Genomic DNA, 18,513 nt, shown 5'->3' on the forward strand with positions numbered 1-18,513 from the left:
AACCCTATTAGTTCTAGATATATACCAAATCAATATGTTAGAATAAAACAACAAAGATTGGGCACAGTGGCTCACACCTATAATACCAGCACTTTGGGAGGCCAAGACGGGCGGATCACCAGAGGTCAGGAGTTTGAGACCAGCCTGGCCAACATGGTCAAACCCCATCTCTACTGAAAATACAAGAAAAAATAGCTGGGTGTGGGGATAGGCACCTGTAATCCCAGCTACTCGGGAGGCTGAAGCACAAGAATGGCTTGAACCTGGGAGGTAGAGGTTGTAGTGAGCTGAGGTTGTACTAATGCACTCCATCCTTGGCGATGGAGTGAGCCTCCATCTCAAATAAATAAATAAATAAATAAAACAAAAACAGATGTTACAGAGCCTGTGAGATCTGAGAAACACTGGGACATCACTGGCACAGGCCCAAAAGAGTTTCACTGGGTAAATCTTGGGACTAATGTGTGTTAGAGATAAAAGCTCTTCTACGAGAAAGTATGCCTATTTACGAAAAATAAGCAAATATATTTTTCTTAGCACTGCTTTAAGGAATGTTCATTTTGTTAAAGGTTGAAATTACTAGATGGGTTAGTTGCCTGGCAAGTATACTTTAGTAAAATGAATGTGAGTGTACTCTTAATGAATCTATTGATATTCATTATATTTTAAACTGAGTTCAGTATTTCCCAATATGGTCAAGAGTACAGGCCATGAATATGAATATATGCTGATAAAAATATGAATATGTTCTTAATGAATATATTGATCTTTATTAAATTTTAAACCAGGTTCAAAAATGTCCCAATATGGTCAAGAACATAGCTCATGAATAAGAATATAAACTTACGAAAATGTTCATGAATATATTCATGTTCATTAATTTTAAACTGTATTAAAAAGTTTTCCCAATAGGGTAAAGCAGAATATATTCATGAATATATTCATAAAGAGGATATATTCATGAATATAATCATTATAAAAAATATATTCACATTTACTGAATATATTCACGAAGAATATATTCATATGATGACTAAACTACTCTACAACTCTTTGCATTTTACAAATTAAATAGTTCTTAAAATTCTGCTATGAAGCAGAGTATAAATCATTCTACTAAAATTTCACTGAAATCTTCAAAAAGTGAAAAAGTTCAAATTTGGTATCTTCAGTGAATTGATCTGTTTATGAATTGGCTCCTAGTGAATAGTTCTTGGCAAATTAGTTTAGAGCCCTCTCTTTCTGCATGAGATGAACCATTATTTATTACAGCATCTGCCCTGGGAAAACCAAGACAAAAAGAGAGAACGTTGAAAACAGCTGAGCTTTCTGAGTGTTCAGAAAAGACTGATTAATAACACTAAAGAAATAAAGGTTCTTATTAGAAGGAAGGCCTGCAAGCCACTGCGTGAGATTTAAGGAGTATAGTGCTCAGGCTGGTGTGGTTGGTATGCCAGGCAGTATTTTGGGGCTGAAGAGTTTAGTGTAGTTACTATCTGCAAAATGATACGAGTTTAAGTTTACTCATAATAGAAGGAAACTGAAAAATAACGTGGTTTGCTTCGGGAGTTTCTCACTTCATTTTGTTTTGATATTTCAGAAAGGAAATTCTGAGGCTTTAGACAGTTTGCTACCCACAGATCTCGTAAATCAAGTATTCTTCATGACCTGGATCTGTCTTACGCAGATCGAAGCTCTGGGCAGCTTGAATAGTGCTCACCCAGAAGTCTCTGGGTTAACAACCTGCCAGTTAACAACCCACATTTCTTAGCCTATTATTTTTTGTTGTTGTTTTTTAAAAAAAGGAGCAGCAAAACACATTGTAGGTGCACATTTTTTTGGAAAAAACAAAAGTTCAAATATTATTAAAATATTTGGACTTAACATTTTATGGGCACTCAGAAGTAACCATCAACTTCACATGTATCTCTGAGCAAAAAATTAATCATTTAGTGTAAATGGATACTGAGTGGGCCAGATTTTGCGAACACCTTGGTTATACGGTGTTTTGTGTGGGATACTAATTTTCTGAGATTTGTACAAAGGAATTTGTAAAATGCTTAAATTTATCATTAACTTTACCCTTGAGCTTCTGAGCTTCTTAAAGTCAATACCTATATCTAATTTATATTTGCTGTGCTATTGTATCTAGCACAAAATTTATTGTACGTAGAAGATGCCTAAAGTTTGTTTTTAATGAATACATATATGAAATGTCTGTCATGGAACTGTTTTCCTTGTATTTGTACTGCTGTTTTGCCCATTAACTAAAGGATGTGGACGGTAAGCCTTGTCTATGTCTCTGTTGTCCTAACGAAGATGTCCTTTTTCCTTTATATCCAACCTTTGTGCACTAAAATCCTCTTTCCTCACAATTTCACAGAATACTAGATTCATTTTTTAGCCCTTTTCTTATCTGTAACCTTCTTTGCTATAAAGTGGAGGGAAAATGTTTAATGATTTTAAAAGTTTAAAACTTTAAAACTTTTTCTTTGCTGTTAGACTTGAAGTGAATGTCAGAGCTGAGAGGGCCCTGCAAGACCACTCTTCAGCCTTTTGTTTTACTCATGAAAAACTCAGAGTTCTAATTACTCTGTCACTGTAACTCATACCATGCTATTTTGTAATTGCTTGCTTAATTGTAGGCATTTCTAGCTAGACATTAAACTCAGTGGGTTTAGGGACCACATCTATCTTATTTAATGCTATGTTTCTCACACAGCACAGTGTTTAGAAGAAAAGAGGTGTTCAGTTAATGGTTCAGTTATGAATAAAGAAATAAATGAATCAAGACTGGTACAGGGACTTGCTCAAAGTCATGTGACTGTGTAGCAGGCAGTCTGTAGCTGCTGAATCCCAGTTAAGCTCATTACAAGTCAGAGCTTTGTAATCTACTCCACCATCCTGGAAAAAGTAAAGGTCAGGGGAAATGGCTAATTTTCTTAAGTGTTTGTTAAACTCTGCAACTTACACATTTCTACATGTTGGCTTTCAGTATACAGGAGACTGCTCTTTAGGAAAGCAGCTGACCAAGGAAATGCAGAAGATGTGCTACCCTTATTTTTGCCTGGAAACCTTTTCAAAAGAAACAGTTTTACTTTTAAAAGCAGTGAAACTTCGTCTTAGGAAAAGAAACTTTCCCCAATTGCAATTGAATTTTTAATCCTTTTTTAAAATTTTAACTTTCCACACTATACCAGCATATTGCTCTTATTTTTAAATTTAATGTTTCTGAAATCCTGAGTGCCCCAGCTATCAAAAACTCTGCTTAGGATTCAGTTCATTAATGTGAGGGCTCAGGCTCTTGAGGTACTTATAAAACCTCAAGGACTGTTGATACTGGACATTTGCTAATTCAGAGTCTTCCAGAATCATCATGACCTTTTCAGCTTCATCCTTAGTTTTTCTGGTCTACTGTTGACCTCCATTAATGGTCCCAAATCTGCTTGTTTTACAGAAAATAAGAAGTATGCATGCTTACAGAAACGGTTGTTACCTGATGATCTCGGAGTTTAACAGTATGGGTCATTGGTGTCTTTTAGGTTCCCCAGCAGTACCTATGTTAACCTTTTGACTGCATAGTAAATTGCTTTGCTTATGTATGAACTTAGGTTATTTGTAGTGAAGTCAGAGTTTAAACCATATTGAAGGAGAATGGGAAAAGACTGGAAAGGAAGAAACTGTCAAATCAGGGTGTGGCTTTTCTTGTTCTGTGCCATTCTATTAAAATATATTTTTGTACTTTTTTGGAACATATGAAATGATATGTTTATGTCTGACTTGACATTTACCACTTATTTAGCAGCAGAAAAATGCATGTAAATGGAAATGCTCTCATTCCTTTGAAACATGTCATTTTAACACTTAGGATTCGTGCTATCTGCCAGAAAGGTGTTTTCCTACTTAGGTAGCTTCAGGTAGATGAATTGGAAATGTAGACTTCCATCTGGTCAGCACTTTTGTTGTCGTTTTGTGTTTGTTTCGTTTTAGGTCCCATATTCATGAAATATTTGTCTTAGCATTCACCAGTTTTAGATAAGTATTTCATTAGTGACACACGGTTGTTGTTTTTTTAAGTGAATGGCAGAGAAAAATGGCTACCATTCTTGGATGTTGGCCTTTATTGATTTGGATATTACTGATATATGAGATACATAAACTTGTCAGGTGCTTTGTGAGTCTCTCCTGGTCTTAAATAAAGGCATTTTAGAGCACCTAGTAGTAGAGTGTCCTTGAGTTAGCCAAATTTATACTATTTTGAGGCTGGCAAATTTGTGTAATGTTGATGACCTAGAAATGAGGTAGGAGTTCTGCAGCACTGGTTTCACAGGATACAGGTCATAAAGACCCCACCAATAAGAAGGGATAGGTAAAGAAGCTGGCCAAAACCCACCAAAACCAAGTTGACAATGAAAGTGACCTTTGGTTGTCTTCATTGTTCATTATGTGCTAATTATAATACATTTGCATGCCAGAGAAACTCCCACCAGCACTCTTGGCAGTTTACAGTTGCCATGGTAATGTAGGGAAGCTACCATATATGATCTGAAAGGGGGAGGAACCCTTAGTTTTTAGAATTCCCTGCTTCTTTCCTAGAAAACTTATGAATAATCCACCCCTTGTTTAGCATGTGATTAAGAAAAATCGTAAAAATAGCCAATGAGCAGCCGTCAGGGCTGCTCTTTCTATGCAGTTGCCACTCTTTTATTCCTTTGCCCTTTCTTTTTTTTTTTTGAGACAGTCTGGAGTTCTGTGCTTTCTTAATAAACTTGCTTTCACTTTACTCTGTCTGCTGGCTCTTGAATTCCTTCCTGAATGAAGCCATGAGCCCATGTGGCGTCCCAAACTGAACCCCAGTTTTGAGGTTTGCCCTGTGACAGAAAGGAATATAGTTTGAATTGAACAAGCATTCTGGTGGTTGTCTGTTATATGCTTCTGCTATACTGAATTTTATGTTTCTCAGAGTTTCACGCCCTCTCTTACCTGGAATACTCTCATTCTCTCTGCCTTGTGTAATTTAATCATGGTTATCCCTCAGGTGTGAACTTGTCTTTTCTCCAGGAAGCACTCTGATTCACTGGGAACTACGTTAGCTACTGGCTCTGTGTGCTCCTTGACACCCTGAGCTTTCCCATCAGAGTTGTAAACTAGAAATACTTTCTTTTTTTTTTTTTTTTTTGAGACAAAGTTTCGCTCTCTTGCCCAAGCTGGGGTGCAGTGACACAATCTGCAAGCTATGCCTTCTGGGTTCAAGCAGTTCTCCTGCCTTAGCCTCTGGAGTAGCTGGGACCACAGGTACTGTGCCACCACTCCCTCGCCTGGAGCGGTGGCTCACTCCTTTAATCCCAACATTTTGAGAGGCCAAGTTGGGTAGATCACCTGAGGTCAGTAGTTTGTGACCAGCCTGACCAACATGGTGAAACCCCGTCTCTACTGAAAATACCAAAGTATTAGCTGGGAATGGGTTGCATAACTGTGGTCCCAGCTGTTTGGGAGGCTGAGATTCTAGGAGGCTTGGACACAGGAGTTGGAGGTTGCAATGAGCCACAATCGTGCCACCCCAGCCTGGGTGACAGAGCAAGACTTTGCCTCAAAAAAAAAAAAATTCGAAGTCTCCCCAACCAACTGAACAAACCCCTTTTCTGGGACAAGGGCATTCCAAAGTTAACCTGAAAAACTAGTTCAGGCCACGATGGGGAGTGGGGGAGTCAGACATGCCTCATTATGCCCTTGTCCCTGTGGAATTCAGACACAACTGGCCAACATTAACATTAAAATAGAGACCTTAAGACTGACCAGACAGACTCTTTGTAGCAATAAAATACCAACATGACAGCAGGTCCTGAAAGAAATTGATGTATTTTACCCCAAAACATATTTCTTTGATGTATTTTGAAATTACCCTGTAAAACTGTCTCTTATACATTCTGTAGAAAATTCCTTCTCTTTCCAGGTCTTTCCCTGGTCCAGGAGAGAATTAACTAAGAGTCTCTGGCACCTTTTTAAGTTTGAGTAAGAAACATTTACAGTCTGTCTTCTCTGAAGCCTGCTATGTGGAGGATTCATCTGCAGTATAAAACCCTTGAGCTTCAGGACCTCTTATCTTAACCCAGATGCTTATTTCTATTGATTCCAGGTCTGTAGATAATAACTTAACTTTCAACCAATTGCCAGTCAGCTAGTCAGAAAAATCCTTTTTGTTTTTTTAAAAGAGATAAAGTCTCACTCTGTCACCCAGGCTGGAGTGGCACCATCTTGGCTCACTGCATCCTCAACTTCCTGGGCTCAAGCAGTCCTCCCACCTCAACCCCCTAAGCAGGTGGGACTACAGGTAAGTGCCACCACACCCAGCTAATTTTTTTGTAGAGATGAGGTTTCACTATTGCCCAGGCTGGTCTTGAACTCCTGAACTCAGGCAGTCTGCCTGAGTTGGCCTCCCAAAGTGTTGGGATTACAAGTGTTAGCCACTACGCCTGACCAATCAGAAAATCCTTGAATTCACCTATGACCTGGAAGCTCCCTCTTTGAGGTGTCCTGCCTTTCTGAACCAAATTAGTATACATATTATATGGATTGGTTGGTGTCTTATGCCTCCCTAAAATGTGTAAAACCAAGCTGTAGCCTGACCACCTTGGGCAAATTCTTAGAATATCTTGGGGCTGTGTCATGGGCCATCGTCACTCATATTTGGCTCAGAATAAATCTCTCCAAATATTGTACATAGTTTGACTCTTTTTGTCAACATAGTCCAAATCAGGCTGTATTGTTCTTACTTGTTTTGTTTAGATTTTTGGGCTACTAGGCTATAAGCTCTGTGAGGACAAGGAATGTATCTTTAGGGTAACATTGACTCTGGTACCTTGACATAGTATTTGCTACATAGTAGTCTTAATAATGTTTTTGGAATAAATGAATGACTTCAGCATCTTGTTTTTCCAAATATTTCCCAGCATTGCTAAGGGTTGTGTCCCTCTGCCCTCAAATTCATATGCTAAAGTCCTCACCCTCAGTACCCTAGAATGTAATTGTATTTAGAGATAAGGTCTTTAAAAAGGTAATTAAATTAAAATAGGGTCTTTAGGCTGGGCCCTTATCAATATGACTGGTGTCCTTATAAGAAATGGAAATTTGGATAGAGATTTGTACAGGCACAGAGGGAAGACCGTGTGAAGACACCAGAAGAAGACAGCCATCTAGGAACTAAGGAGAGTAGCCTTCGGGTAACCCAGTCCTGCTGACATCTTGGTGTCTGTCCTTTAGCATTCAGAACTGTGAAAAGATAAATTCTTGTTACTTAAGGAATCCTGTCTGTGGTAGTTTGTTATGGCAGCTCTAGAAAGCTAATATAAACATAATAGCAAATATCTGGATGGCCAGATTATATAGTGTTTAGTTTTCTGACATGTGAAGAAAAAGATTTCATTCAAGATGTTAACTACATATACACCTTTATATTGCCTGCCAAATATATAAACTCAGTAATGGCATTGTGGAAAGGACTGTAACAAACATCTGCTTCCATATTCTCATTTCTCTTTCTCAATAAATTTCAGATTAATTTAGCTTGGGCTTTATGACTCCCCATGCTATTCTACAACTATTTTTCATAACTTGTTTCTTGCCGCTTAGCCGATTCTAATCTCAAGAAAATCAAAGTGTTCACTGTTCTCTGTGTATCCTTAACTTCCCACTTTCTTGCCTTCATTCATTGTTTTCTTCATAGAGTTTCAGCACTGATTTGTTCTATTCATTCAGTCAGTCCACAGGTATTTATTGAGGCCTCAGTATGTGCTGGAAACTGGGCTAGGAGCTGGAAGCGTAATGATTAATAAAACCATCAGCCTTCTGCTGAAGGAGCTAATACTCTGGTACGGGTAGACATTTAAGTAGCATAACATAGGGTTCCAGGAAAGCAATGAACCAAGCCTTGGGTGGGGCGAGGGGAGGAGCTTCAGATCTGAGTCTAAGTCAGTGGTTCTCAAATGGGAATGAAAAGGGAGGAGGCATTTGACAATGTCTGGAGACATTTTTGGTTGTCACGACTTAAAGGTTGGTGTGTGTTACTGGCATCTAGCGGGTAGGGATGCTACAAAACATATTACAGTGCACAAGACAGCCTCCCACAACAAGGAATTATCTAGCTCACCAGTTTGATAGTGCTGAGGGTGAGAAGTCCTGCTGTAAATCAGGTTGTAAAGATTGAGTAGGAACGTGTTTAGCCAGCCAAAGAATGGCAGCATTTGCAAAGATCTGCTAGAGTTGAGATACCATGATTTGGCTAACCTGACTGAGTTTAATGTGGCTGGAACTCAGTGTTTGAATGGGAAGGAATTAGGCTTGAGAAGTAAGCCTGGCAATGTTCAGATTTAGAGGCCTCAGAGCCATGTTGATAATTTGGAATGTCTTCTCTTTGGCTCTTTGGAGCCTTTGATGGCAAGTGTGAGGTAAATCTGTTGACAAGTGAACTGTTCATACATGGATACATTGTGACTAGTAACCATTCTGAGTGTATCTGCAGACACCGATCCAGCTGAGAACAACTATTTTAGCAAGTCTGAACTCTGGGTTTCCCATCTAGTGAGGATCACTGATGAGTCTTTGTCAGGGAGGATAACGGGTACGGTTTCAATGTGTCCTTTACACATTCTGTTACTGAAGGGGCATTTAAAGTGAACCCACTTAAAGTAGGAATTCAAATTTTATCATAGAGAATGAGGGAACTTGATTGGGGCTTTGTGTTGAGGTCCTTAAGACCACCCCCAGGCTCAGTGATTCACTAAAAGGACTCACAGAACTCAGAAAGCTGTTAGGCTCGCAGTTACTGTTATTACAGCGAAAGAAGACAGATTAAAATCAGCACAGGGAAAAGGAAGATGGATGAAGTCCTGGAGGAACCAGGCATCAGATTCCATGTAGGCCCTCCCAGTTCAGTCCCATGAGGAATAATTCTTCCAACGGCAGTGTGTGACAAAACGTGAAGTATTACCAACCAGGGAAGCTCACCTGACCCCCTGGTGTCCAGGGTTTTTATTTGTCAGTCATATAAACTTGTATCACCTGTGTGAGCCTGTGCGACTGATCTTAGCTACTCAGTCTCCAGCTCCTCAGAGGTCAGACAGATAGAGTGTGGTTTAAGGATTCTGGCAAAATACTCTTAAGAGGAAGATATTCCTCAAACTCAAGTTTCTCTCTCTCAGAAGCCTGTCATGGGCCAGTCCTCCTTTCCTTGAATGAACGGAGTTTGAGCAACCCTGAAGTGCTGAATTAACCCTTTACTGCATCACCTTTTTTTTTTTTTTAAAGTTTGGGAGGTTACAGGTTTTTTTTTCCCTGCTTTACTCTGAGTTTTTAGAAATTGTGTAAAATATATATAATATAAAAGTTAGATGTTACGATTTTAACTGTGAAGGTCAGTAGCATTAAATTCATTCACATTGTTATGTAACAATCACTAACATCCATCTCCAGAACTTTTGTCATTATTCCCAAACTGAAAATTTGATGCGTTATTAAAAAATAACTCCCCATTCCCTGATTCACCAGCTCCAGGTAACCACTGTTCTACTTCCTGTCTCTTTGAATTAGGCCATCCCAGTTACCTCATATGTAAGTGGAATCATGCGACGTTTGTCGTTTTAACTAGCTTCTTGCACTTAGTATAATGTCTTTTAAGTTTCATCCATGTTGTTAGCCTGTATCAGAATTTTATTTCTATTTAATGTTGATATAGCATAAGCTTTAATTTGAAAAAATAAACTGAAGATGGTAAAAGTATCTTTAAAAAATCTTTTATTCAACAAAATGTACATAATTGAAACTGCTAATCCTTAAAATGAAAAAGAAGTGACTTGAGTACTCATTTTGGGGACATAGTTTTTCTGCAAAAAATTATGTAAGAAAATAATACGGTATCCTTTACCAGGTCAAGAAGAGAGGGATTTTTTTTTTTTTTTCCAGAAATGTCCCTTGACTTCTTTAGTTTTCCCAGGGGCCTCTCTTAGTTCTTAGAGACTTAATTCATTCTCTTTTGAAGTACCTATTGTATCATCCTTGAGAATTCTCCACAGTTGCTCTCTGTTCTAATTGTATCTGGTCTAACTCTGCCAGACATTCCTTTGTTGAAATGGCTTTGCTTGTGATTAAAGCCGTTCTCTGGCATTGTTAAGTGCCTTGTTCAAATCCTGCATCTTTGGTAGTTTGTAGTTTCAGTTTCTGTTCATCCTACTTGTATAGTTTCATGTTTGCAGCATCTAAAAATCAGAGTGACATAAACAGGTTCCCAGAAGTAGATAGTAGGTGAGTAGTTTGAGTGAGGACTGGTCAGCTCATTCGTGAATATTTTTGTGTGTGACAGCTTTTGTCTCATGATTATAGGGTCATGGTTAGTGAGGATCTGGACCACGAAGGATCCCTGTACTTTTATTCGTGGGATCCCTGTACTTTTACTGCGTCTTTCCTTAACAGTCTCTGTTAGAGAATTTAGTTTACTTGCTTGTCCAGGGCCCAGAGTAAGTAAATGTTCCTCACAGAAATCTCTGGAACATGCTGCTTTCAGTTGTTATACTTTAAACTCTCAAAAAGTTTGGTGGACTGACAGAGGATTATGGATCTTTGTTTTTTAAGCCTTTAGAGTTCTCATTTCTAATGCCCAGTCAGCTTACACTGTGTTCATAATAATCCACTCTCAGTGTTCACAGGCCTAATGTGTTAACTATAAATAGAAAAAGAGACTGCCAGCCTGAGGGAACCAGGCCTGTGCCAGGGAGGTTTACTTGAGAGGTTTGAAAACTGAAATTGGTGGATATTTTTTCCTTACATCTTCATGAAACAGTGATGCTTAATGTTCGAATATGTTATAACAGAGATGATTAGCAAGAAATCATCAGCATAGGTGAATTTGGGATTACTAACTGAAAAACAAGGAAAACCCTGCTCCTTCCCTCTCTGGCGCCTTTGTCAGATACTGCATGTGTAGGGCGGAACTTTGACTACAGCTCAGGAGGCAAGAGGGAGGAGATACTCATTCGTGATCATCTTCAACAACCTTTAGCTCCAAGTTGGCATGGAGCTGTATGCCATTGCTTTGGAGCAGTGCAGCACATCATCCCTTTCTAATGGGGAAAAGCGGAGAGCACTGAGCCTGGTGTGAGTACAAGGTTCAGGACTGTCACTTGAGAGGTGGCAGTGGTTAGTAGTACTGACTCTGGGTTAGATCACTTTGGTTTGAATCTTTATTCCTTCCCCCATCCCCTGCCATCCCTTCTGCACCCCCTTACCTTTCCTTTCTTTACCTTCTTTTAGACAGGATCTCACTCTGTCACCCAGGCTGGAGTGCATGATGTTTGTCATCATGGCTCACTGTGGCCTTGACCTCCGGGCTCAAGCGATCCTCCTGCCTTCAGCCTCTTAAGTAGCTGGAACTACAGGTGTCTGCCACCCCACTCAGCTAATGTTTACGTTTTTTTTGTAGAGATGGGGTTTTGCTGTGTTGCCTAGGCTGATCTTGATCAAACTCCTGCCTCAATGTGCTGAGATTACAGGTGTGAGCCACTGCACCTGACCTTGATTCCTTTATTTGCTAGCTTTGTGACATTGGACACGTTTGTTAAACTTTCCAACTCAGTTTTCTTATGGAGATAATAATAGTACCACCTTATAAGTCCAATATGTTAACATTTCTGATGTGCTTCGAATAGAGCTTGGACCAACACAGTAAGTGCTACATTATATGACTCCATACGGTTATCTTTATTGTTAACTTAATTTCTCAGGGGAGCCTTTGCAGACATTTCTAAGTAGGTCAGATCTCTGCTTTATAAGATCTAATGACATCACTTATCACAGTGTTGATAATAAGTACCATTAACTAAGTTTATTTGTTTGATTATTGGATTAATCAGATATTATCTATATAAGTGAGAGTAAGAACCATGTTAATTTTTTGCTTGCATTATTCACAAGGCCTGATAAGTGTTCAAGAAATACTTAATGAATAAATAGGTTTACAGTTATAAAGTAGTTTAACAATAAGATAAAATGTCACCTCTAAAACTAGCAAAGATTAAAAAATATGCGATCAAACGTAGGCAGAGAGGTAGGAAATAGATGGTATCATGTCCTGCAAGTGGAATCAGTTTGCAGACGATCCTAGCTTGAAGGCAATTTGACCAAGAGAATTACAGAGATTTCTTCTTTTGATTCTATGTCTGGGCATATGTCAAAATGACATAGAGGTATGTAAAAGAGGTGAATAAAAAAAGATATTCATTAAAGCACTTACGTTAGTTAACAATTATAATACAGCTCAACAGAATGTCCAAAAGTAAAGGCTTGGTTAATTATAATATATTCATCATTAAAAGCTATGTAGAACCATGGTTCTCAAATGCACATTCTTATTGGCTGCAAACACTAGATAAAAACACAGATTCCCAGGCCGGGTGCGGTGGCTCAAGCCTGTAATCCCAGCACTTTGGGAGGCCGAGGCGGGTGGATCACGAGGTCAAGAGATCGAGACCATCCTGGTCAACATGGTGAAACCCCGTCTCTACTAAAAATACAAAAAATTAGCTGGGCATGGTGGCGCGTGCCTATAATCCCAGCTACTCAGGAGGCTGAGGCAGGAGAATTGCCTGAACCCAGGAGGCGGAGGTTGCGGTGAGCCGAGATTGTGCCATTGCACTCCAGCCTGGGTAACAAGAGCGAAACTCTGTCTCCAAAAAAAAAAAAAAACAAAACACAGATTCCCAAACCCAGCCTCTTGGTCAGTGAATCAGAATCTGTCTTGTTTAGCTAAGACATGGGTCCTGTGTTTTCTAACAAGAACCCTAGGTGATTTCACCGCACAGCCTGATTTGGAGCCACTACTGCAGTGTATACATTGGCTCTTAGTCAGCTGAACCCAATGGTCTTAAAACCCAAACCATGCAGTATTTTAAACTTCACTGGTGCTATGGTTTGAGTATATCCCCTCCAAAAATCGAAACGAATCCCCATTGTGGTTTTAAGAAGTGAAGACTTTTTTAAAAAGTGAAACCAAAACTAAGAAAAAAAGAATTAAAATCTGTGAGAACTCGAAAACAAGAAAGGAGGACTTCAAAAAAACTAAAAACAAACACTGTAAGAAGGGAAAAAGATGGAATCAGATTCTGATGACACAGAAAGCTAATTAGTGCTGAGCACCTAACACAAACTGAAGAAAAGTCTTCTGCCCTAACTTCATCTCTCCCAGAAAAGTTAGTGGGTGAGTTCTTCCAAAAGGAACATAGACCGTCCCCAAAACTGGAGCAGTAAGGCCTGGTTTGGAGGTGGTAGGCGTGGTTGCTTGTTCCATCTCCTGGCAGAGAGCATCTGTCTTAGAGCTTACCTCCAGGCAGCATTTTGAAGGAGCATCTCATTAAGAGTGAGTGACCTCATTTACAGTTTTAGTTGCTGTAGACATTCCTGAGATCACATGAGCAGAGGCCAGGCAAGTGGGAAAGTTGAGGAACAAGTCAGACTGAGGCATTGCACAACACAGAGTGGGTGATCACGGTGTTCGCCCTCCAACCTTGACCAATGCTTCTTGGAAACCAGGTGTCTCAGCTCCTTTGTGCTGCTATAACAAAATATCTGAGACTGCGTAATATATGAAGCACCAAAATTTAGTTCTCACATCTCTGCTCTCCAATTTTGTTGTAAATTGTATATAGTACAGCCCTCTCTTCACTCAGGCTTCTTTTTAAAAATTATTTATATTTTCTTGTAGAGATAGGGTCTTACTGTATTGCCCAGGCTGTTCTTCAACTCTTGTCCTCAAGTAGTGCCTCAGCCCCCCAAAATGCTGGGATTGCAGACGTGAGCCACTGAGTCCAGCCCACTTAGGCTTCTTTAGTGAACTAGGCAAAAGATTGTAGCAGGCTTTCTGAGTCAGTTTTCAGTAATGATGTGTACTTGTTGAAAGATTTGAATCTAGTGAATGTTGCAGTTGGATTGTTGATGCCCTTCCCTCTCTGAGTCATTGCTGTGCTTCATGTAATCCTGAATGGGCAGGAGTGCCCTCTATTCTTGTCAGATTGGGCAGCGGGTAGTGGGGCCAGGAGACACAGTGCTAAAGAGAAGGTTGAGCTGACAGGTGGACAAAACAGGTGGGTAGACATATTTCACATCAGAGTTCATGAGAACTCAATTGGATTTGTTCCTTCAGTATTCATGCAGTGTTTCTGGTTTTTGTTTTTTGAGACAGTGATGCAATCACGACTCATTGCAACCCCAACCTCCAAGGCTCGAGTGATCCTCCCACCTCACCCTCCCGAGTAGCTGGGACTAATGGCATGTACCACCACACAAGGCTAATTTTTTCCATCTTTTGTAGGCAGGGAGGGTCTAGGCTGGTCTTAAACACTCAGGCTCAAGCAGTCCTCCCTCCTTGGCCTGTCAGAGTGTTGGGATTATAGGAATCACCACACCCAGCCTTGTTCAGTGTTTCTTGAATACCTTCTCTATGTTAGGTTTTGTTAGAGGTGCTGAAGATACAGTGCTGGGCAAACTATCTACTTTCCTGTAGTCTGCATTCAGGGCTTAGAAAAGGATCACAGAGCAGAAAGATGCCTGGCACTGGCACACATCTGTCCAGCCCCTAAGCAGTGTGTTTGCATAATGATCCCTCAAATCCTAAAAATATTTAGAAATCTAATTCTGGGATTCAGGCCTCAGCAGCCAGGAAGATGTCTCTGCCAACTACTGAGATATTAATTAGGGAAACATTAGGGCATATATCTCAGCTTACCAGATTCACAGAGGTGGATGAAAGCATCATCTCATGAGACAGTACCATGAGAAATGGAGTGCCAGGACCACTGATGAACTTAGTTTTAAAGATTAAAGTGAGAGTGATGAGCCATTGATAGAAATTGAGAAGTAGCCATAGGAATCCGAGGTGGGTTAACACTGAGGAATCTGTAAATGTAACTTATGACATGAAAAACAAAAATACCATATTTATAGTTGACTAAATACTTGATAAAATTCAACAGCTTTTCCAGCTAAGAAACACAGAAAACATTTTTAACACAGTATAAGAAATTTTTTTAGGAATAAATACCTAATGTCATATTTAATGTGATACAGCATACTGGATGCTTTGCATAAAAGTTAGGAATTAGAAAATAGTTTTGAAAAATAAGAATAATGAGAAGGGATTTGCCTTCTTGAATGTAAAAACATATTCAGCTACAGTAATTTTAAATGGTGTATTAATTGTAAAGTAGACAAGTAGATTGAGTCAGAATAAACATTCTAGAAATATGTGGGAAGAGGTAAGGACATTTTTGTGCTTTTGCAAAGGGACCATAACACCCAGCCAAAACCATGTCAGTTTGTTAATTCTTTTTGCATTTCTCAGGAAAATGATTTCTCTCCTTCTTTGAATATTTTCTAGAATGAGTGCTGTGGCCCCAAATTGGGAGGCTTAGTCCTATTACCAGAGACCTGAAATTCAAGTCATCTTGATGTCTGTTAAGCCTATTTCAGAGTTTCTAAAATATTTCATTTAATGAATAAAAATAGGTTACTCACATTCCCAACATTGTCACTGAGTCACCATCTCATCTGGAACAATTATACCACTTTCAGCACTCACCATCCACATACCTAAAAATAAGAGTCAGAATGGAGGGGCTATTAAAATGATGTACACCATAGCTTCAGATCTCATTCCCATGAGCAGATATTTCACAGTAATAAGAAAGACCTGTCCTTCCTTCCTGAGAGCTAGTAAAGATATAAGAATTAATTTATATAAAACTTGGGTACAACACTTTGGATACAAAGTGTTATATAATATTAACTTATTACCACATTTAAAATGCTAATTTAAGATTCACCCACTCTGCATAAAGTACATGTCTGAATGTTTCTTTTTTTTTTCCTACACCCTTCACAAGTGTAGCAGCAATGCAAACCAGAAGCTTTGTAAAACATAGTAGTTTTGAAAACCAGCGGCCAGGGCTGAGTTCTTGGAATTGACCAGCCCTGCAGGTTCTTCTTTATAGACATGTGAAGGCTGTGTTAGAGTCAAGGGTGATTTGCAGGATTTGGGCTTCAGCATTTGAAGGGACGGTAATGCCATTTATTGAGATATTAATTTTATATTGTCTGATAACGAGATCCACAGGGGTGGAAGAGAGCATCATCTAGTGAGAATATGAGAAGAAAACACATGAAATAAACTCTAGTTTTAAAGGTCAAAATAGAGTGATGTGCTCTAGCAAAGGAAACTAAGAATAGCAGAATAGGGAAAGGCAGTATTATAGAAGCTAAGGAAAGAGAGGGTTTCAAAGAGGGCAGAGAACAGCTTTGATTGCTGCTGAGGAGCCCAGAGAAGGGGACTGAGGAGTAGCAATGGAATATCTTAGTAGGGAAGTTATTGATGACCTTGGCCAGGGCAGTTCCAGGGGATCCTGGGGAGGCACATGTATTTCACTTTGTTCTCTGAAATCTGGGATCAGCCTGCCTATAGTTTCTTTACCAAGGTGAGGCTGTGTTTTCAAGCATCTGGGACAGATCCTTTGTTATGAGACACTGTTACTCTTAAGCCTTGGAAAATTCCATCAGGAGAATGAGGCTATGTTAAAGGCCATTAAAAATGTTAAACATCACTCACTCTGAGACAGAATATTTAGGTTTTCTATTTACTATACTTCTTTGAGTGGGCTATAAAGTATGAATCATCATGTCAAATCACACCCATTGATGGGAAAACCACTTTAAAAAGTGATCAAATAATATTGCTAGTCATCACATGTGGAAAAATTTTAGTGAGTGGAATGCCATTGCAATTCATTTTGATCCTTTTCTGATAGTGCGTAATAACCTACTTATAAATTGTAGAAATTAAAAAACATAAATAATTGGGGGACGTTTTTAGGAAATTTGAGATATTTATGAATAAGTATTTTAGATATCTGCACTGATTTTTTTTTTTTTTTTTTTTTTTTGAGACAGGGTCTTACTGTGTTGCCTAGGCTGGTCTTGAGTTCTGGGCCTCAGATGATCCTTCTTCCTTGGCCTGTCCTGCACTGATACTTTTTAAGCTGTATTTTTTTTTTTTTTAAAGAGAGAGGATCTTGCTGTGTCACCCAGGGTGTAGTGCAATGGTATGATCATAGTGCACTGTAACTTCAAACTCCTAGGCTTAAGCAATCATCCTGCCTCAGCCTCTCAAGTAGCTAGGACTACAGGTTCGTGCCACTGCCTCTAGTTAATTTTTAAAATGTTTTATAGAGAAAGGGTCTCACTATGTTACTCAGACTGATCTCAAACTCCTGGCCTCAAGTGATTCTCCTGCCTTGGCCTCCCAAAGTGTTGAGATTACATGCATGAGCCACCACATTGGGCCTTGCATTTTTGATACAGTATCAGTATCAAATTATTGACTGAGATCAAGGTTTGTTTTCAATGACAGTAGAAATTATATTAAAAATTATTTTAAAAATTAATTTTTGCTTTCTGGTGGTGACGACCTACCCGCGAGAACATGCCTCTTGCAAAGGATCTTCTTCATCCCTCTCTCAAAGAGGAGAAGAGGAAACACAAGAAGAAATGCCTGGTACAGAGCCTCAGTTCCTACTTCATGGATGTGAAATGCCCAGGATGCTATAAAATCACCACGGTCTTTAGCCATGCACAAATGGTAGTTTTGTGTGTTGGCTGCTGCACTGTCCTCTGCCAGCCTGCAGGAGGAAAATCACGGCTTATAATAGGATGTTCTTTCAGGAGGAAGCAGCACTGAAAGCACTCTGAATCAAGATGAGTGGGAAACCATCTCAATAAACACAATTTGGATAAAAAGATTAATTTTCTTGACAAAGGTATAACTAGTTTGCATCACATAACTATATTTCAAGTTAAGACTTAAACTGGATCAATTTGTCAAAGAGCTGGTGAGCAGCATTTGTTAGGAGGCAGATAGGTGAAGTATGGTAGAAATGGTCAGGGTAAGAATTACTTTAGATCATGGCATCTATTATCCTGAGTCTATGTGGGATGCTAGAATGTTGCAGGGTAGTTGCTAAAGATGGATAACATTTGATAGGTATCATGAAAGACTTTCAGAATCTTTCTTAGGATTGTTAGTTGTGCTTTTCCTTGTGACTGAAAAAACCTTTTCTCTCTGTCCCCTCCCTTCTTCATCTGTGAATTCTTGCTAATTCTTCAGCTCTTTGCTTAAATACCACTTTCTCAGAGGTTACTCTGTGAATTGAACAGGTTTTTTATGGTTTTATGCTCTCTTAGCACTCAGTATATTGTCTTTGCAAAATTATTAATAGAACTGCTGCAAAATTATTTCTTGTATCATTAGTTCTTTGCTTGCTCCTGCCTTGCTACCATGAGCTCCATATGGGCACAGTTCATGACTGTCTTGTTAACAGCACTATTCCCAGTGCCTAGTGGCCCACTGTCATACAATACTTACTGAAAAGAAATGCTACTGAAAAGCCCATATGATTTCTCTTAAACTCGGGCTGGGCTGAG

General features: G+C 39.2%; 2 protein-coding genes across 5 annotated transcripts in view; both read left to right on the forward strand.

Moving 5' to 3' along the window:
• The window catches only part of LOC120366364 (small ribosomal subunit protein eS27-like), a 31,271-nt gene extending 13,442 nt beyond the window's left edge, over positions 1-17,829 (forward strand). The window contains exon 1 of the mRNA XM_074395185.1: positions 1-17,829. This exon is cut by the window's left edge and continues 13,442 nt beyond it. Coding sequence (XP_074251286.1) covers positions 17,516-17,770 — 255 coding nt within the window. The 5' untranslated portion in view covers positions 1-17,515 and the 3' untranslated portion in view covers positions 17,771-17,829.
• KIAA1958 (KIAA1958 ortholog) overlaps positions 1-18,513 on the forward strand; it is a 213,834-nt gene that overhangs the window by 51,926 nt on the left and 143,395 nt on the right. The window lies entirely within an intron of this gene.

Source organism: Saimiri boliviensis, chromosome 2 (assembly GCF_048565385.1).
Source record: "Saimiri boliviensis isolate mSaiBol1 chromosome 2, mSaiBol1.pri, whole genome shotgun sequence".
In the NCBI taxonomy this organism is placed as follows: domain Eukaryota; kingdom Metazoa; phylum Chordata; class Mammalia; order Primates; family Cebidae; genus Saimiri; species Saimiri boliviensis.